Here is a 21,975-nt window from a genome sequence, read left to right as displayed (position 1 = left end):
TAAACATGGTTTCATTGAAACCACCTTCATACGTTGTTGAAATAATGGTTCGTTTCTGCTACAAAAGACTTTTTTTAATCTTCATCTGACCATATCGAAATGAAATAAGTTTTCTCGGTCTTCAATTTACCATTCCAAAAATATATAATAATGCGAGATCGGTTGCAAACAACACAACTTATTCCCGTATTGGCTTATTTGACAATATACAGCTCGCCGGAATCACCTTCGGTAAAGTTTACCCGCAAAAATGTGTTCTTTAATTATAAATCTTCATCCTATTTGCTTGTCGTCAGTGCTCGAACTCGAGATAATTATGTTTTAATTTTTCAAAAACAAAGTACTATTTCAAGCATTAAAACATGAAATTAAATTATTGTTTTTATTGAGCTATGACCACCTACTTGAAGAACTGAACCCGCATTTTGTAAACATGGTTTCATTGAAACCACCTTCATACGATGTTGAAATAATGGTTCGTTTGTGCTACAAAAGACTTTTTTTAATCTTCATCTGACCATATCGAAATGAAATAAGTTTTCTCGGTCTTCAATTTACCATTCCAAAAATATATAATAATGCGAGATCGGTTGCAAACAACACAACTTATTCCCGTATTGGCTTATTTGACAATATACAGCTCACCGGAATCACCTTCGGTAAAGTTTACCCGCAGAAATGTGTTCTTTAATTATAAATCTTCATCCTATTTGCTTGTCGTCAGTGTTCGGACTTGAGATAATTATGTTTTAATTTTTCAAAAACAAAGTACTATTTCTAGCATTAAAACATGAAATTAAATTATTTTTTTTATTGATCTACGACCACCTACTTGAAGAACTGAACCCGCATTTTGTAAACATGCTGACGAAGAAGACAATTGCCAAAGAGGACACTTCATACGGTTATTAATTTTGTATTTGTTTCTGCGCTTAAAAACAAATTTTTAATCAGCATCTGACCAAATCGAAATTAAATAAATCTTCTTCATCTCTATTTGACCTTTCCAAAAATATATCATCATACGGGACTGGTTGCGAAAAACTCGACATATTCCCGGTTTTGTTTATTTGACGATATAAGCGGCTTTGACCGGGAAGACCTTCAATGAAGTGTATCGGTAGAAATGTTTTCTTTCAGCTTTCATGTTCGTTCGCAAAATGATTAACGCAACAACCCGAAATAACTGTGCTTGCATATAATTTCCGTTCAATCCGAATTTATTATTATCCCCAAAAAGAAATCACACGCATTGTCAATGCGACACATCCGATTCATGATTGTCAAATAAACACAGAGCACATCTCTTCCTCTTCACTCGTTGGGGAATTGTAAGTTTGTCAATTTCCTAAGCAGGTGCAGATTGTTATGACGACATTAAAATACAGTGAAAAATAAATGCAACTTTGTTTTGATTAAAGCTTCTCATTACTTTACATAAAAAACAGTTTGCCAGCCATGTCAGGAAATTGAAGTTCCCGCGGTCGACAGAAGTTTCCCACAACGGCGAGGAAATGCTTGATTTCATCGAATCAACGTTCGGCACCCAGGGGCGTAGCTCCAGCAGCGCCGGCAGCAAACACGGTGGATTTTCGAGCACCGGTCACAGCATGTACCAGCAAACCTATAGATGACTTAAGTACGAAACTGTTGGAGCTAGATAACACGTTGCTGAACGCGGTCAATTTGGCCAGCATCGAGAAAAAAGTCAAACGTTCGAAGCCGCGTACCTCATGGGGCGGCGCAGCCGATCAACCGATCACACCGTTTCGAAAACGTTCCAAATCAGTTGGAGGTAGGTGATCGATTTATACGAGTGACAATAACCACCACGGAGTGCTATCTCCCTCCAGTGTTTTGACCGTAATGCTTCCATCAATTATAATTGCATATTTTTCCGGCAAACTTATTCAATTGGAAGCCGATTTTTCTCATTGGTCTGCTTGTATTACCCGTTAAAAGAAGTGTGATGGTATAAATATGCTTTTAAAGAAAGGTCATTTAGCCATATGACCAACTTCTTGCCATCTTACCAAAATTCTTCCAAATAATTATAGTTGCGTTTTTGTACGGCAATCTTATTAAAATTCTTCGAGAAGACGCTATTTCTTATCGGTCTGCTCATATGTTCCGTTGAAAGTAGAATATGCATTTAAAGATTGGTCATTCAGTCATATAACCGACAACCTGCACTCTTTGCATAATGCTTCCATAAAATAAAGTTGCGTCTTTTAACGTTACACTTCGGAATTATCTAAAGAAAGACGCAAATACGTATCGGATTTGATTTATTTCGTGCCTTATAATAAAGCGGTGCTTTAAAAAAAGAATAAAGGATTGATGATTATTTTGAAACATTTTTACTAAAGCACGCCACGCGTACTGATGGGTCTCAAACGTACCCGAATCTCTGGAAACATGTCGAAAACCGGTCGTCCTCTACGTTTAACTTTATACCTGACCGCCAATATTATAATTAAAATATTTTTCGTTTGTACCCGTTGCCATGAATCATGCAGAAATACATACCTGCGTATCATTTTTGTTTCTAACCTTGACTGCACCTTTTTTTTCTTACCTAGATTCTTCCGTTTGAGGATTTTTTCCAACAAAATGCAAGTATCTTAAATTCGGGTCGACTGTTTAATCCGCTTTTTTTTTAAATTTTTTTTGGAAAACTAACCCAAAACATTGACATCTTTGTTAGCAAAAATACTGCTGGCTCGCGTGCGCATAGGACAACGTGGTGGACGTTAGAAAATGTCTAAAACTCACCATTGAAAAGGACACAGTTGTGTATTTTTCAAATCGCAAGCCTCCACCACCACCCACAGTGCTACTTCAACCCCGCAAAGTTCGATCCAGATCGGTTCAGTCCGCAAAATTACGATAAAATTTACCCTTGCACGTTTCATCCTTTTGAATCCGACCCAGTATTCGTATTGAAAACCGCTGCGTCCTCATGGAGGTTAAAATGATCTTCTACAATATGCTGATGGAGTTTATGTTCGAGAAAACTACCAATATATCGGTTCAATTGCAACTGGCACACATTTATTTCGGAACATCATGCGATAAGGAAATGTACGTTGAATTTCGACCAAAAAATTAATAAATATACCGAAAAAAATCAACTGCCTCGTTCTGACTTTACATTCTTTTATTTGATAGAATTGAGAAAACATCAAATCGAAATTTTTGACCAGAAAATGCAAAGAAAAAGTCTTTCTAGTAAAAAATAGTTAATTCATCTCAAGAAAACATGAAGCAACACACTTAATTCAACAACAAGAGATCTCGTTTGCTTCCGTTTTGGCAATAAGTAATAAGTTCAGCCTTCGTTATGTCCATTTTATCTTCTTACAGCTAACTGATGCGAGTTGGTGAGTGGCTATATGGTATTCCTTACCACCACAATGATCAGCAAAACAAGTTCAACGATTCATCTGCGAGAGATACTCTTCGGCCTGTTCGCGTAGGACATCAACTTGTTCCATAAGTTTCGCCTAAAAGTAACAACAAGTTGTAATGTAGTAATGGAAAAATGTGGAAGCAGCCTCAACTGCATGCATGCATTACCTTCGCGCTCAGTATCAATTGGTTCGCCGTCCTGTAGTTCATGTATTCGATGGTTTCTACCAGCTCCTTCGATTTGGCACGGGCTAAGGAGCCGAGCGTCGTGTACCCCGCCCGGTACAACTGTTTGGCACGGCCCTGAAAAAAAAACAACGATTATAATTTTGCCACACGCGAATGCCGCGAGATCGCAACTTACCTGCTTCATCGATGGCAGCTCCATCAGTGGCATCAGCTCGAGCTTACAGTAGTGCGTCAATCGTTTGGTCATGCCCGTCAGCAGGTGCTGGAACACCCACAGTTCCGGGATTTCCTCGCACATCCGCAGCAAACTGTGCGCTGTCCCAGCGGCGGCGGTCATTAGCGTCTGAATCGCCCCCGCGCTCACGCGGTACTTGAGGGCAACTTCCTGGAGATCCGTTTGGCTCCAAAGGTCGTGTACGATTAGCACACGGAAGAAACGCTGCATTAGGAATATTGTCTCGTCGGGTACAGTGCGGCGCTTTAGAATTTTCTCTATAACCACTTGACTGATGTTGTACCTTGCGGCGATTTTCCGCAGTGCATCCGAGAGTTTACTGGTCTGAAAAAAGTATTTTAGTCAGTTAATAATCTTTTAGAATTGAACCTCTTTTTAATGCTTAATATCAAGGGCACATCCTTATCACCGTACTAATCCATTTTTACGATTGCCTCTATACTTGAAAACTCGTTTATTCTTTTGATGTCCAACCACTACACTTCAACGTTTACAATTTTTCTTGCAAAGCTACGTGAAAGTCGGATATGATGAAATTATAGTTACTTTAATCCTTCCATCTTGCTGAACTGAAGCTTAAGATTTTTTTATAGTTATTTTTAAAAAAATATGTTGAGGAAGATATAGAAAAGACAAGAACAAACTAGAAGACAGTCTTCCATGATTCGCTCTTAGAAAAAGCATTTCTAAAATTTCATCAATAATTACTTCATCCATCACTACTCGATTTTGAAAAAACGATACAAGAACAAAACAAATGGTATTTGAGTGCTTTTCAAACAAATGCTTTAGCGTGGTTCGCACTATGGAGCTATGAAAAAGATAAGTTTCAGATAACAAATACATACAAATAAAACAAATAGGATACAAATATATTTCACGGTTGTTTGTGGTTCAACTTGCGGTGTTTAACACTTAACGTTTAAGAAACAATACTTGCTATCGTTAACAAAGGGGTACTTACCAGAATGATCAAATCCTCAATTTTGAAATATACTTCCAATCCGTCCTCAAGCAGAATGAGGAAAAGCAGATCGAACTCATCGAGCACACACAGTCGTTTGCCTAGTTCCTGCATCTCGTTGTAGAACCGGACCGCTCGCTCTATGTCGAACCCGGCTCGGATGGCCGCCTTGCCAAGGTTGATCACTTCCAGCGGGCTCGTTCGATCGATCGTTTTGAAAACCTTACCCGGACGGGAAGGTGTCTTGTGTACTCGAACGAACGCCTGTCCTACCGCTTCCTCCGATCGTCCATCTGCGGCACTGATTTGTACAACCATGTTCGTGGGATTGCGCAGACAGCTATCGTGCGTTGCCTTTATCGCATTGCCCTGATACAGCTGCACGATCGTTTCATCGGTGATGGCCTCGAGATCGATTTCGCGTCGCTTCGCTTGCTGCGCTAGCAGCGTGCTTCCAACCATCGCTTGAAGCGCATTCCGTGTCTTACAAAGACCGAGCCCGATCGAGCCGAGTACGAGCGATTTCAAGCAGGCTCCTTCGTCTTCCAAGAGCGCCGACTCGGCGAAGTCCAGTGGTGAGCAGAACATCTCGCAAATTTGCGGAATATCGCGTATAGCGGAAATAAGTATGGAATCGCCGGTGTCGCGTTTACCCGCACGCCCTGCGTGGCCAACCATTTGTTTGTAGCGACTTAGCGTAAAAAAATCGCTCCCAATGTAGGGAGAGCAGATTATTACACGTTTTGCCGAAAGATTCACACTGGCGGCCAGAGTGGAAGTGCACACGATCACCGAAAGGATGCCGGCCCGGAATGCATCCTCGATCATACGTCGCTCGTCCTGCGTTAACCTACCGTGATGGTACGCGACCCCGACACGAAACGAATGCGGAAGGATTGGTGCAACGGACCCGTCATCCTGGAGAGACTTTATAATCTGCGCTTTTTCCTCTGCCCGGTGCTGGGCAAATGAATCCGGCAAGTTGGCCGCTAGCATGGCGCACAAACTTTCACACCTGTTTCTGGTAGGACAAAACACCAAACACGAACTCTTGGGGATTACTTCCATGATCAGACCAATCACATGGTCCACGTCGATCCGCCGCAGTTCCTCACCGTAGTTAAACTCTAACTTTCGCTTTTCTCCTAACACATCAAATATGCGTTCGGCTTGGCTGCGAACCTCGAACAGATCTTCCCCCCACTTGATGTATTCCTTCAACTCCACCGGCCGATTTTCGCGACAGTAAACGTCGGCTAGCATGAAACGGGCCAATTCACCCAAGTTTCCGATAGAAGCACTCATTCCTACGATCTGAATTCCGGCTTGTAGCGACTGCACCTTGGTGATCAACATCTCCAGAGTGCCCCCGTGTCGCTGCTCTCCAATCATATGCAGTTCGTCGATCACGATCAGCCCGATCTCGTCCGCGCGACCTACCTCGATGAGAGAGTTCATGAGGATGAGCGATTTTTCGATCGTACAAACAAAGATCGTGTTTTTTCTGTGCCGTTTGTGCGGCGGACATTGTCCCCTACCACCGGTGTACTCCTCCAATAAAAACTGCAGCTCGATCGAGAACGGAGTGAGCGCGATCAGCTTCTCCTGAGCGGATGAAACGTACGGTACGACGAACATGACGTTCCGCAGGCGGCAAATAATCTCCCGTAGCATAAGAATCTCTGCCACCAGTGTCTTTCCACCGCTCGTTGGCAGTGCGTAGATCAAATTACGTCTCTCGTCGATCGCCGGCAAGTCCAGACACTCCTGCTGCCAATCGTACAGCTCGCCAATACCACGAAAGTCTCGCAGCATTCGCCGAACGTTGTTCGGTAGCCCAAAGAACGGACCCTTCTCGAGAAAAAGCGACGATACGTGGGGTACGGTGAACTTTGGCTTTGTAGTCTGATCTGAAATTCGCTCATCACGATTGATGGCCGCTATGGTCGAGTTGCTGGTCCTCATTCGCGAGCTTCCCTCGCCTATCGCATTCGCCATCGGCTCAATGTTGGTCATGTCGTGCAGCGTATGGTCACAGATTTCAAAAATCCGCAACGCTTCGCTCACCTTCTGCAGCTCAAAGGTACGTTCGGCTTCAGCGGCTACCTGCTGGAAATGTGACGGACGCTCCGGATGACCTATTTGTGATGCACCGATCGCGACGATTCGCTCCACCCCCTCATCAGCGAGGGACTCGTCTTGCCGCATGTACTGCGAACAGATGTCCTGGTTTGTGTACACCTCGAACCCGTTACTCTCTCGCAGCATATCACCGACGTGCGTTACTGGTTTGGTGGACCCGATCCGTTTCAGTTTAGCCTTGATTATTTCGTCCGTGTCAAGTTGATCATGGCTGGCGATCGGTACCTGTCCACATGGTAGCATTTCAGCATCGTCATCTTCCACCCCAGACCACAGAGGACGAACCGGAGGAGTTTCCTCGTTTGCAACGTTTGACCGATTTGATGTAAGATTTTCATTACAGCCACTGTCCCTCCCTCCGTCGCGCACCTCGCTACCGTCCATGTTCATTTTAAGCACATAAATCTTTCGACTACTTACAGCTGATTTTTGCAGTTTCGGAGGACTTGCCATAAGCCTTCTTTCAATGGCTGTTACAGGAAAACAGTTTTGAAATAAAGTAAATAGTATCTTAAATCCTACGTTATTGTCACTCGTATAAACCGTTCACCTACCTCCAACTGATTTGGAACGTTTTCGAAACGGCGTGATCGGTTGATCGGCTGCGGCGCGTGTCATATTTCCGCCCCATGAGGTACGCGGCATCGAACGCTTGACTTTTTTCTCGATGCTGGCCAAATCGACCGCGTTCAGCAACGTGTTATCTAGCTCCAAAAGTTTCGTACTTAAGTCATCTTTGGGTTTGCTGGTAGATGCTGTGTCCGCTGCTCGGAAATCAACCGGGTTTGCTGCCGGCGCTGCTGGAGCTACGCCCCTGGCTGCCGAACGTTGATTCGGTGAAATCAAGCATTTCTTCGCCGTTGTGGGAAACTTCTGTCGACCGCGGGAACTTCGATTTCCTGACATGGCTGGCGTACTGTTTTTAATTTGAAGTAATGTGAAGCTTTAATCAAAACGATGTTGTATTTATTTTTCACTGAATTTTCATGACGTCATAACAATTTGCACCTGCTTAGGAAATTGACAAACTTACAGTTCCCCAACGAGTGAAGAGGAAGGGGTGTGCTCTGTGTTTATTTGACAATCATGAATCGGATGTGTCGCATTGACAATGCGTGTGATTTCTTTTTGGGGATAATAATAAATTCGGATTGAACGGAAATTATATGCAAGCACAGTTATTTCGGGTTGTTGCGTTAATCATTTTGCGAACGAACATGAAAGCTGAAAGAAAACATTTCTACCGATACACTTCATTGAAGGTCTTCCCGGTCAAAGCCGCTTATATCGTCAAATAAACAAAACCGGGAATATGTCGAGTTTTTCGCAACCAGTCCCGTATGATGATATATTTTTGGAAAGGTCAAATAGAGATGAAGAAGATTTATTTAATTTCGATTTGGTCAGATGCTGATTAAAAATTTGTTTTTAAGCGCAGAAACAAATACAAAATTAATAACCGTATGAAGTGTCCTCTTTGGCAATTGTCTTCTTCGTCAGCATGTTTACAAAATGCGGGTTCAGTTCTTCAAGTAGGTGGTCGTAGATCAATAAAAAAAATAATTTAATTTCATGTTTTAATGCTAGAAATAGTACTTTGTTTTTGAAAAATTAAAACATAATTATCTCAAGTCCGAACACTGACGACAAGCAAATAGGATGAAGATTTATAATTAAAGAACACATTTCTGCGGGTAAACTTTACCGAAGGTGATTCCGGTGAGCTGTATATTGTCAAATAAGCCAATACGGGAATAAGTTGTGTTGTTTGCAACCGATCTCGCATTATTATATATTTTTGGAATGGTAAATTGAAGACCGAGAAAACTTATTTCATTTCGATATGGTCAGATGAAGATTAAAAAAAGTCTTTTGTAGCACAAACGAACCATTATTTCAACATCGTATGAAGGTGGTTTCAATGAAACCATGTTTACAAAATGCGGGTTCAGTTCTTCAAGTAGGTGGTCATAGCTCAATAAAAACAATAATTTAATTTCATGTTTTAATGCTTGAAATAGTACTTTGTTTTTGAAAAATTAAAACATAATTATCTCGAGTTCGAGCACTGACGACAAGCAAATAGGATGAAGATTTATAATTAAAGAACACATTTTTGCGGGTAAACTTTACCGAAGGTGATTCCGGCGAGCTGTATATTGTCAAATAAGCCAATACGGGAATAAGTTGTGTTGTTTGCAACCGATCTCGCATTATTATATATTTTTGGAATGGTAAATTGAAGACCGAGAAAACTTATTTCATTTCGATATGGTCAGATGAAGATTAAAAAAAGTCTTTTGTAGCAGAAACGAACCATTATTTCAACAACGTATGAAGGTGGTTTCAATGAAACCATGTTTACAAAATGCGGGTTCAGTTCTTCAAGTTGGTGGACATAGCTCAATAAAAACAATAATTTAATTTCATGTTTTAATGCTTGAAATAGTACTTTGTTTTTGAAAAATTAAAACATAATTATCTCGAGTTCGAGCACTGACGACAAGCAAATAGGCTGAAGATGTATGATTAAAAAACACATTTCTACGGGTAAACTTTACCGAAGGTGATTCCGGTTAGCTGTGTTTTGTCAAATAAGCGAATCCGGGAATAAGTTGTGTTGTTTGCAACCGATCTCGCATTGTTATATATTTTTGGAATGGTAAATTGCGGACCAAGAAAACTTTATTTATTTCGATATGGTCGGATGCAGATTTAAAAAAGTATTTTGTAGCAGAAACGAACCATTATTTCAACAACGTTTGAAGGTGGTTTCAATGAAACCATGTTTACAAAATACGTGTTCAGTTCTTCAAGTAGGTCTTCGATAAGCAACGAAGCGTAACTTGTCGCTCGGTGGCAAACTGACCGAGTTATAATTCATGAAAGGTACCTCTACCTGCTACAGCACATGGTCGGCCCAAACCATAAACCGACCAAACGACCGACTTGGAGCACCCTGACCGGGTTGCTCCCATATAATGAAAGTTGCGTCTTTACCTGCCAAACGTATGAATATTCTACGCCAAGTCGCTATCTCTTACCGTTCAGCCGGTATTCACCTTTCAAGGGTGGTTTTGGTCAAGTGCCATTTCCTGCGACTTGGTCCCCGAATTGGACCATCATCACCTAATATCTCCGTGGTCTTTCAATTCAGCGTCATGAAACTCTCAGGGTAGATAGGTCTTCCCAAGACCTTTCCAACGATATGCGCTTTGCCTCGCTCGGCCATCGACAGCCGAAGTTATTCATGGTACTTGGTACCTTACCCTGTTTTCACCATACTTGTTCGTACTTGGGTGCAAAACATGGATCACCCATATCTCCACTTTGGGGGCCAGCTACCGCCTTGTCTCCATATACTTTTTTGTTGGTTATATTATGCACAATTTTTAAATATTCAACGCCAACTTGCTAACTCGTCTTCAACTTGCCGTTATTCTTGGTCCAAGTCCCATTTCATTCATTTTTGGACCTTTGTTGCTCTATGTTTCACTAATAGCTTCGCCCACCAACATGCTGATTTTCTATTCGTATTTTTCCGTAATAGTTCCTTTTAAGACCATTCCAAATCACAGCGTAACTTGTCGCTCGGTGGCAAACTGACCGAGTTATAATTCATGAAAGGTACCTCTACCTGCTACAGCACTTGGTCGGCCAAAATCATAAACCGACCAAACGACCGACTTGGAGCACCCTGACCGGGTTGCTCCCATATAATGAAAGTTGCGTCTTCCAACGTCCAACATATAAATATTCTACGACAAGTCGCTATCTCTTACCGTTCAGCCGGTATTCACCTTTCAAGGGTGATTTAGGTCAAGTGCCATTTCCTGCGACTTGGTCCCCGAATTGGACCATCATCACCTAATATCTCCGTGGTCTTTCAATTCAGCGTCATGAAACTTTCAGGGTAGATAGGTCTCCCCAAGACCTTTCCAACGATATGCCAATTGTCTCGCTAGGCCATCGACAGCCGAAGTTATTCATGGTACTTGGTACCTTACCCTGTTTTCACCATACTTGTTCGTACTTGGGTGCAAAACATGAATCACCCATATCTCCACTTTGGAGGCCAGCTACCGCCTGGGCCACATATACTTTTTTGTTGGTCATACCATGCACAGTTTATAAATATTCTACGCCAACTTGCTACCTCGTCTCCAACTTGCCGTTATTCTTGGTTCAAGTCCCATTTCATTCGTTTTTGGACCCATTTTGCTATATGATTCACTAATAGCTTCGGCCATGGACAAGATGATTTTCTATTTTTATTTTTCCTTGATAGTTCCACTCAAAACCATTCCAAAACACCCCGCAACTCGTCGCTCGGTGGCAAACTGACCGAGTTATAATTCATGAAAGGTACCTCTACCTGGTACAGCACATGGTCGGCCCAAATCATAAACCGACCAAACGACCGACTTGGAGCACCCTGACCGGGTTGCTTCCATATAATGAAAGTTGCGTCTCTACCCGCCCAACGTATGAATATTCTACGCCAAGTCGCTATCTCTTACCGGTCAGCCGGTATTCACCTTTCAAGGGTGGTTATGGTCAAGTGCCATTTCCTGCGACTTGGTCCCCGAATTGGACCATCATCCCCTAATATCTCCGTGGTCTTTCAACTCAGCCTCATGAAACTTTCAGGGTAGATAGGTCTCCCCAAGACCTTTCCAACGGTATGCCGTTTGTCTTGCTCGGCCATCTACAGCCGAAGTTATTAATGGTACTTGGTACCTTACCCTGTTTTTTCCATACTTGTTCGTACTTGGGTACAAACTTTGGATCGCCCATATCTCCACTTTGGAGGCCAGCCAGCACCTTGGCCTCATATACTTTTTGGTTGGTCATACCATGCACCACATATAATTGTTCTACGCCAACTTGCTATCTCTTCTCCAACTTGCAGTTATTCTTGGTCCAAGTCCCATTTCATTCGTTTTTGGACCCTTGTTGCTCCATGTTTCGCTAATAGCTTCGCCCACCAACATGCTGAATTTCTTTGCGTATTTTTCCTTGATAGTCCCACTCAGGACCATTCCAAATCACACCGTAGATTGTCGCTCGGAGGCAAACTGACCGAGTTATAATTCATGAAAAGTACCTCAACCTGGTACAGCACATGGTCGGCCCAAACCGTAAACCGACCAAACGACCGACTTGGAGCACCCTGACTGGGTTGCCCCCATATAATGAAAGTTGCGTCTTCCAACGTCCAACATATAAATATTCTACGACAAGTCGCTATCTCTTACCGTTCAGCCGGTATTCACCTTTCAAGGGTGATTTAGGTCAAGTGCCATTTCCTGCGACTTGGTCCCCGAATTGGACCATCATCACCTAATATCTCCGTGGTCTTTCAATTCAGCGTCATGAAACTTTCAGGGTAGATAGGTCTCCCCAAGACCTTTCCAACGATATGCCAATTGTCTCGCTAGGCCATCGACAGCCGAAGTTATTCATGGTACTTGGTACCTTACCCTGTTTTCACCATACTTGTTCGTACTTGGGTGCAAAACATGAATCACCCATATCTCCACTTTGGAGGCCAGCTACCGCCTGGGCCACATATACTTTTTTGTTGGTCATACCATGCACAGTTTATAAATATTCTACGCCAACTTGCTACCTCGTCTCCAACTTGCCGTTATTCTTGGTTCAAGTCCCATTTCATTCGTTTTTGGACCCATTTTGCTATATGATTCACTAATAGCTTCGGCCATGGACAAGATGATTTTCTATTTTTATTTTTCCTTGATAGTTCCACTCAAAACCATTCCAAAACACCCCGCAACTCGTCGCTCGGTGGCAAACTGACCGAGTTATAATTCATGAAAGGTACCTCTACCTGGTACAGCACATGGTCGGCCCAAATCATAAACCGACCAAACGACCGACTTGGAGCACCCTGACCGGGTTGCTTCCATATAATGAAAGTTGCGTCTCTACCCGCCCAACGTATGAATATTCTACGCCAAGTCGCTATCTCTTACCGGTCAGCCGGTATTCACCTTTCAAGGGTGGTTATGGTCAAGTGCCATTTCCTGCGACTTGGTCCCCGAATTGGACCATCATCCCCTAATATCTCCGTGGTCTTTCAACTCAGCCTCATGAAACTTTCAGGGTAGATAGGTCTCCCCAAGACCTTTCCAACGGTATGCCGTTTGTCTTGCTCGGCCATCTACAGCCGAAGTTATTAATGGTACTTGGTACCTTACCCTGTTTTTTCCATACTTGTTCGTACTTGGGTACAAACTTTGGATCGCCCATATCTCCACTTTGGAGGCCAGCCAGCACCTTGGCCTCATATACTTTTTGGTTGGTCATACCATGCACCACATATAATTGTTCTACGCCAACTTGCTATCTCTTCTCCAACTTGCAGTTATTCTTGGTCCAAGTCCCATTTCATTCGTTTTTGGACCCTTGTTGCTCCATGTTTCGCTAATAGCTTCGCCCACCAACATGCTGAATTTCTTTGCGTATTTTTCCTTGATAGTCCCACTCAGGACCATTCCAAATCACACCGTAGATTGTCGCTCGGAGGCAAACTGACCGAGTTATAATTCATGAAAAGTACCTCAACCTGGTACAGCACATGGTCGGCCCAAACCGTAAACCGACCAAACGACCGACTTGGAGCACCCTGACTGGGTTGCCCCCATATAATGAAAGTTGCGTCTTCCAACGTCCAACATATAAATATTCTACGACAAGTCGCTATCTCTTACCGTTCAGCCGGTATTCACCTTTCAAGGGTGATTTAGGTCAAGTGCCATTTCCTGCGACTTGGTCCCCGAATTGGACCATCATCACCTAATATCTCCGTGGTCTTTCAATTCAGCGTCATGAAACTTTCAGGGTAGATAGGTCTCCCCAAGACCTTTCCAACGATATGCCAATTGTCTCGCTAGGCCATCGACAGCCGAAGTTATTCATGGTACTTGGTACCTTACCCTGTTTTCACCATACTTGTTCGTACTTGGGTGCAAAACATGAATCACCCATATCTCCACTTTGGAGGCCAGCTACCGCCTGGGCCACATATACTTTTTTGTTGGTCATACCATGCACAGTTTATAAATATTCTACGCCAACTTGCTACCTCGTCTCCAACTTGCCGTTATTCTTGGTTCAAGTCCCATTTCATTCGTTTTTGGACCCATTTTGCTATATGATTCACTAATAGCTTCGGCCATGGACAAGATGATTTTCTATTTTTATTTTTCCTTGATAGTTCCACTCAAAACCATTCCAAAACACCCCGCAACTCGTCGCTCGGTGGCAAACTGACCGAGTTATAATTCATGAAAGGTACCTCTACCTGGTACAGCACATGGTCGGCCCAAATCATAAACCGACCAAACGACCGACTTGGAGCACCCTGACCGGGTTGCTTCCATATAATGAAAGTTGCGTCTCTACCCGCCCAACGTATGAATATTCTACGCCAAGTCGCTATCTCTTACCGGTCAGCCGGTATTCACCTTTCAAGGGTGGTTTTGGTCAAGTGCCATTTCCTGCGACTTGGTCCCCGAATTGGACCATCATCCCCTAATATCTCCGTGGTCTTTCAACTCAGCCTCATGAAACTTTCAGGGTAGATAGGTCTCCCCAAGACCTTTCCAACGGTATGCCGTTTGTCTTGCTCGGCCATCTACAGCCGAAGTTATTAATGGTACTTGGTACCTTACCCTGTTTTTTCCATACTTGTTCGTACTTGGGTACAAACTTTGGATCGCCCATATCTCCACTTTGGAGGCCAGCCAGCACCTTGGCCTCATATACTTTTTGGTTGGTCATACCATGCACCACATATAATTGTTCTACGCCAACTTGCTATCTCTTCTCCAACTTGCAGTTATTCTTGGTCCAAGTCCCATTTCATTCGTTTTTGGACCCTTGTTGCTCCATGTTTCGCTAATAGCTTCGCCCACCAACATGCTGAATTTCTTTGCGTATTTTTCCTTGATAGTCCCACTCAGGACCATTCCAAATCACACCGTAGATTGTCGCTCGGAGGCAAACTGACCGAGTTATAATTCATGAAAAGTACCTCAACCTGGTACAGCACATGGTCGGCCCAAACCATAAACCGACCAAACGACCGACTTGGAGCACCCTGACCGGGTGGCTCCCATATAATAAAATTTGCATCTATACCCGCCCAACGTATAAATATTCTACGCCAAGTCGCTATCTCTTACCGGTAAGCCGGTATTCACCTTCCAAGGGTGATTTTGGTCAAGTGCCATTTCCTGCGACTTGGTCCCCGAATTGGACCATCATCACCTAATATCTCCGTGGTCTTTCAACTCAGCCTCATGAAACTTTCAGGGTAGATAGGTCTCCCCAAGACCTTTCCAACGATATGCCGTTTGTCTTGCTCGGCCATCTACAGCCGAAGTTATTCATGGTACTTGGTACCTTACCCTGTTTTCACCATACTTGTTCGTACTTGGGTGCAAAACATGAATCACCCATATCTCCACTTTGGGGGCCAGCTACCGGCTTGTCCCCATATACTTTTTTGTTGGTCATATTATGCACAATTTATAAATATTGTACGCCAACTTGCTACCTCGTCTCCAACTTGCCGTTATTCTTGGTTCAAGTCCCATTTCATTCGTTTTTGGACCCTTGTTGCTCTATGTTTCACTAATAGCTTCGCCCACCAACATGCTGATTTTCTATTCGTATTTTTCCGTAATAGTTCCTTTCAATACCATTCCAAATCATACCGCAACTTGTCGCTCGGTGGCAAACTGACCGAGTTATAATTCATGAAAGGTACCTCTACCTGCTGCAGCACATGGTCGGCCCAAACCATAAACCTACCAAACGACCGACTTGGAGCACCCTGACCGGGTTGCTCCCATATAATGAAAGTTGCGTCTTCCAACGTCCAACATATAAATATTCTACGACAAGTCGCTATCTCTTACCGGTCAGCCGGTATTCATCTTTCAAGGGTGATTTTGGTCAAGTGCCATTTCCTGCGAATTGGTCCCCGAATTGGACCATCATCACCTAAAATCTCCGTGGTCTTTCAACTCAGCCTCATGAAACTTTCAGGGTAGATAGGTCTCCCCAAGACCTTTCCAACGATATGCCGTTTGTCTTGCTCGGCCATCTACAGCCGAAGTTATTCATGGTACTTGGTACCTTACCCTGTTTTTACCATACTTGTTCGTACTTGGGTGCAAAACATGAATCACCCATATCTCCACTTTGGAGGCCAGCTACCGCCTTGTCCCCATATTCTTTTTTGTTGGTCATATTATGCACAGTTTATAAATATTCTACGCCAACTTGCTACCTCGTCTACAACTTGCGGTTATTCTTGGTCCAAGTCTCATTTCATTCGTTTTTGGACCCTTGTTGCTCTATGTTTCACTAATAGCTTCGCCCACCAACATGCTGATTTTCTATTCGTATTTTTCCGTAATAGTTTCAATCAAGACCATTCTAAATCACACCGTGACTTGTCGGTCGGTGGCAAACTGACCGAGTTATAATTCATGAAAGGTACCTCTACCTGGTACAGCACATGGTCGGCCCAAATCATAAACCGACCAAACGACCGACTTGGAGCACCCTGACCGGGTTGCTCCCATATAATGAAAGTTGCGTCTTCCAACGTCCAACATATAAATATTCTACGACAAGTCGCTATCTCTTACCGTTCAGCAGGTATTCACCTTTCAAGGGTGATTTTGGTCAAGTGCCATTTCCTGCGACTTGGTCCCCGAATTGGACCATCATCACCTAATATCTCCGTGGTCTTTCAATTCAGCCTCATGAAACTTTCAGGGTAGATAGGTCTCCCCGAGACCTTTCCAACGATATGCCGTTTGTCTTGCTAGGCCATCTACAGCCGAAGTTATTCATGGTACTTGGTACCTTACCCTGTTTTCACCATACTTGTTCGTACTTGGGTGCAAAACATGAATCACCCATATCTCCACTTTGGGGGCCAGCTACCGCCTTGTCCCCACATACTTTTTTGTTAATCATATTATGCACAATTTATAAATATTCTACGCCAACTTGCTACCTCGTCTCCAACTTGCCGTTATTCTTGGTTCAATTCCCATTTCATTCGTTTTTGGACCCTTGTTGCTCTATGTTTCACTAATAGCTTCGCCCACCAACATGCTGATTTTCTATTCGTATTTTTCCGTAATAGTTCCACTCAAGACCATTCCAAATCATACCGCAACTTGTCGCTCGGTGGCAAACTGACCGAGTTATAATTCATGAAAGGTACCTCTACCTGCTACAGCACATGGTCGGCCCAAACCATAAACCGACCAAACGACCGACTTGGAGCACCCTGACCGGGTTGCTCCCATATAATGAAAGTTGCGTCTTCCAACGTCCAACATATAAATATTCAAAGACAAGTCGCTATCTCTTACCGGTCAGCCGGTAATCACCTTTCAAGGGTGGTTTTGGTCAAGTGCCATTTCCTGCGACTTGGTCCCCGAATTGGACCATCATCACCTAATATCTCCGTGGTCTTTCAACTCAGCCTCATGAAACTTTCAGGGTAGATAGGTCTCCCCAAGACCTTTCCAACGATATGCGCTTTGCCTCGCTCGGCCATCGACAGCCGAAGTTATTCATGGTACTTGGTACCTTACCCTGTTTTCACCATACTTGTTCGTACTTGGGTGCAAAACATGAATCACCCATATCTCCACTTTGGCGGCCAGCTACCGCCTTGTCCCCATATACTTTTTTGTTGGTCATATTATGCACAATTTATAAATATCTTACGCCAACTTGCTACCTCGTCTCCAACTTGCCGTTATTCTTGGTTCAAGTCCCATTTCATTCGTTTTTGGACCCTTGTTGCTCTATGTTTCACTAATAGCTTCGCCCACCAACATGCTGATTTTCCATTCGTATTTTTCCGTAATAGTTCCAATCAAGACAATTCTAAATCACACCGCAACTTGTCGCTCGGTGGCAAACTGACCGAGTTATAATTCATGAAAGGTACCTCTACCTGGTACAGCACATGGTCGGCCCAAACCATAAACCGACCAAACGACCGACTTGGAGCACCCTGACCGGGTTGCTCCCATATAATGCAATTTGCGTCTATACCCGCCCAACGTATGAATATTTTACGCCAAGTCGCTATCTCTTACCGGTCAGCCGGTATTCACCTTTCAAGGGTGGTTTTGGTCAAGTGCCATTTCCTGCGACTTGGTCCCCGAATTGGACCATCATCACCTAATATCTCCGTGGTCTTTCAACTCAGCCTCATGAAACTTTCAGGGTAGATAGGTCTCCCCAAGACCTTTCCAACGGTGAGCCGTTTGCCTCGCTCGGCCATCTACAGCCGAAGTTATTAATGGTACTTGGTACCTTACCCTGTTTTTTCCATACTTGTTCGTACTTGGGTACAAACTTTGGATCGCCCATATCTCCACTTTGGAGGCCAGCCAGCACCTTGGCCTCATATACTTTCTTGTTGGTCATACCATGCACCAAATATAATTGTTCTACGCCAACTTGCTATCTCTTCTCCAACTTGCAGTTATTCTTGGTCCAAGTCCCATTTCATTCGTTTTCGGACCCATTTTGCTATATGTTTCACTAATAGCTTCGGCCATTGACAAGCTGATTTTTTATTTGTATTTTTTCTTGATAGTCCCACTTAAGATCATTCCAAAACACAACGCAACTTGTCGCTCGGTGGCAAACTGACCGAGTTATAATTCATGAAAGGTACCTCTACCTGGTACAGCACGTGGTCGGCCCAAACCATAAACCGACCAAACGACCGACTTGGAGCACCCTGACTGGGTTGCCCCCATATAATGAAAGTTGCGTCTTCCAACGTCCAACATATAAATATTCTACGACAAGTCGCTATCTCTTATCGGTCAGCCGGTAATCACCTTTCAAGGGTGATTTTGGTCAAGTGCCATTTCCTGCGACTTGGTCCCCGAATTGGACCATCATCACCTAATATCTCCGTGGTCTTTCAATTCAGCCTCATAAAACTTTTAGGGTAGATAGGTCTCCCCAAGACCTTTCCAACGATATGCCAATTGTCTCGCTAGGCCATCTACAGCCGAAGTTATTCATGGTACTTGGTACCTTACCCTGTTTTCACCATACTTGTTCGTACTTGGGTGCAAAACATGAATCACCCATATCTCCACTTTGGGGGCCAGCTACCGCCTTGTCCCCATATACTTTTTTGTTGGTTATGTTATGCACAATTTATAAATATTCTACGCCAACTTGCTACCTCGTCTCCAACTTGCCGTTATTCTTGGTTCAAGTCCCATTTCATTCGTTTTTGGACCCTTGTTGCTCAATGTTTCACTAATAGCTTCGCCCACCAACATGCTGATTTCCTATTCGTATTTTTCCGTAATAGTTCCAATCAAGACAATTCTAAATCACACCGCAACTTGTCGCTCGGTGGCAAACTGACCGAGTTATAATTCATGAAAGGTACCTCTACCTGGTACAGCACATGGTCGGCCCAAACCATAAACCGACCAAACGACCGACTTGGAGCACCCTGACCGGGTTGCTTCCATATAAGGAAAGTTGCGTCTCGACCCGCCCAACGTATGAATATTCTACGCCAAGTCGCTATCTCTTACCGGTCAGCCGGTAATCACCTTTCAAGGGTGGTTTTGGTCAAGTGCCATTTCCTGCGACTTGGTCCCCGAATTGGACCATCATCACCTAATATCTCCGTGGTCTTTCAACTCAGCCTCATGAAACTTTCAGGGTAGATAGGTCTCCCCAAGACCTTTCCAACGGTATGCCGTTTGTCTTGCTCGGCCATCTACAGCCGAAGTTATTCATGGTACTTGGTACCTTACCCTGTTTTCACCATACTTGTTCGCACTTGGGTACACACTTTGTATCGCCCATATCACCGCTTTGGAGGCCAGCCAGCGCCTTGGCCCCATATACTTTTTTGTTGGTTTTACCATGCACAGTTTATAATTGTTCCACGTCAACTTGCTTCCTCGTCTCCAACTTGCCGCTATTCTTGGTCCAAGTCCCATTTCATTCGTTTTTGGACCCTTGTTGCTCTATGTTTCACTAATAGCTTCGCCCACCAACATGCTGATTTTCTGTTAGTATTTTTCCTTATTAGTTCCACTCAGGACCATTCCAAATCACAGCGTAACTTGTCGCTCGGTGGCAAACTGACCGAGTTATAATTCATGAAAGGTACCTCTACCTGCTACAGCACATGGTCGGCCCAAACCATAAACCGACCAAACGACCGACTTGGAGCACCCTGACCGGGTTGCTCCCATATAATGAAAGTTGCGTCTTCCAACGTCCAACATATAAATATTCTACGACAAGTCGCTATCTCTTATCGGTCAGCCGGTATTCACGACCCAAAGGTGAAAATGTATGGAGAGCGTTCACACAATTCCGGACGAATTTTGTAAACGTGTTTTTCCGTTTTCTCTCAATTGCGGGCGAACTAAGCGTCGGATCGAAAAAAACCAAAAAGTAAAATGTGTTTAAAAACCCGATTTCTACATTATTGCCGAAGACACCAAAGCGCTATCTCGAAATTTTAAAAATCGATCGAAAATGTATGGACGGCGATCACAAAATTCGTCCGGAATTTTGTAAACGTGTTTTTCCGTTTTCTCTCGATTGCGCGCGAACTATGCGTCGGATCGAAAAAAACCCAAAAGTAAAATGTGTTTAAAAACCCGATTTCTACATTATTGCCGAAGACACCAAAGCGCTATCTCGAAATTTTAAAAATCGATCGAAAATGTATGGACGGCGATCACAAAATTCCGGACGAATTTTGTAAACGTGTTTTTTCGTTTTCTCGCGATTGCGGGCGAACCAAGCGACGGATCGAAAAAAACCCAAAAGTAAAATGTGTTTAAAAACCCGATTTCTACATTATTGCCGAAGACACCAAAGCGCTATCTCGAAATTTTAAAAATCGATCGAAAATGTATGGACGGCGTTCACAAAATTCGTCCGGAATTTTGTGAACGTGTTTTTTCGTTTTCTCGCGATTGCGGGCGAACCAAGCGACGGATCGAAAAAAACCCAAAAGTAAAATGTGTTTAAAAACCCGATTTCTACATTATTGCCGAAGACACCAAAGCGCTATCTCGAAATTTTAAAAATCGATCGAAAATGTATGGACGGCGATCACAAAATTCGTCCGGAATTTTGTAAACGTGTTTTTCCGTTTTCTCTCGATTGCGCGCGAACTATGCGTCGGATCGAAAAAAACCCAAAAGTAAAATGTGTTTAAAAACCCGATTTCTACATTATTGCCGAAGACACCAAAGCGCTATCTCGAAATTTTAAAAATCGATCGAAAATGTATGGACGGCGTTCACAAAATTCGTCCGGAATTTTGTAAACGTGTTTTTTCGTTTTCTCGCGATTGCGGGCGAACCAAGCGACGGATCGAAAAAAACCCAAAAGTAAAATGTGTTTAAAAACCCGATTTCTACATTATTGCCGAAGACACCAAAGCGCTATCTCGAAATTTTTAAAATCGATTAAAATTGTATGGAGAAAGGATTGTTTTTTGGAGCCTGTCGAAAATACACTCACCGAGCCGTTTTTTGTATCGACCGACATACAAGTTTGCCTAGCTAACTTTTTCTTCCGGATTGGCCGCGGACCTCACTTTTCATTATCTAGGGGTGCCATAGACCACCAAAAGAGGCTTTTTAACATTTTCAACAATTTTGACTTTTTCGGATTTTTAATGTAAGGGGACTCGGGGCGACTTTTTCCGAGTCTGTCTAAAATACACTTACCAGATTTTTCAAAGGTGCGGACCGTCATACAAGTTTGCCTAGGTCAATTTTTTGTTCCAAATCGATCGCGGGTTTCACTTTTCAATATTTAGGGCTCGAGTAGAGTACGAATATAGGGTTTTCTCATTTTTCGACATTTTCGACTTTTTTTTGATTTTTTCGGGTGTATCGAGCTTCGGCATAGCCATACCGTTTGTGTTTCTCAATTTTTTATTTGACTAGTCGTA

General features: G+C 43.3%; 1 protein-coding gene across 1 annotated transcript; it reads right to left on the bottom strand.

Moving 5' to 3' along the window:
- Positions 1 to 3,434: 3,434 nt before the first annotated feature.
- Positions 3,435 to 7,847, bottom strand: LOC131292230 (helicase POLQ-like). The gene is made up of 5 exons (XM_058320793.1): positions 7,496 to 7,847; positions 4,800 to 7,411; positions 3,776 to 4,159; positions 3,580 to 3,714; positions 3,435 to 3,506 (listed from the first exon to the last, which is right to left on the bottom strand). Exons 1-5 carry the CDS (start codon positions 7,845 to 7,847, stop codon positions 3,435 to 3,437), a joined length of 3,555 nt encoding a protein of 1,184 aa, XP_058176776.1.
- Positions 7,848 to 21,975: the final 14,128 nt, after the last annotated feature.

This window comes from Anopheles ziemanni (genome assembly GCF_943734765.1).
Source record: "Anopheles ziemanni chromosome X unlocalized genomic scaffold, idAnoZiCoDA_A2_x.2 X_unloc_40, whole genome shotgun sequence".
Taxonomy (NCBI): Eukaryota; Metazoa; Arthropoda; class Insecta; order Diptera; family Culicidae; genus Anopheles; species Anopheles ziemanni.
Note: the sequence above shows the minus strand (reverse complement) of the source record. Positions and strands in the feature narration are given on the sequence as shown.

Coding starts and splice junctions, on each gene's coding strand:
- LOC131292230 (XM_058320793.1), bottom strand. CDS start 7,847: ATGTCAGGAAATCGAAGTTCCCGCGGTCGACAGAAGTTTCCCACAACG. Junction 3,715..3,775: donor AGCTGCCATCGATGAAGCAG/GTAAGTTGCGAT, acceptor TTTTTTTTTCAG/GGCCGTGCCAAACAGTTGTA. Junction 3,507..3,579: donor AATTGATACTGAGCGCGAAG/GTAATGCATGCA, acceptor TGTTACTTTTAG/GCGAAACTTATGGAACAAGT.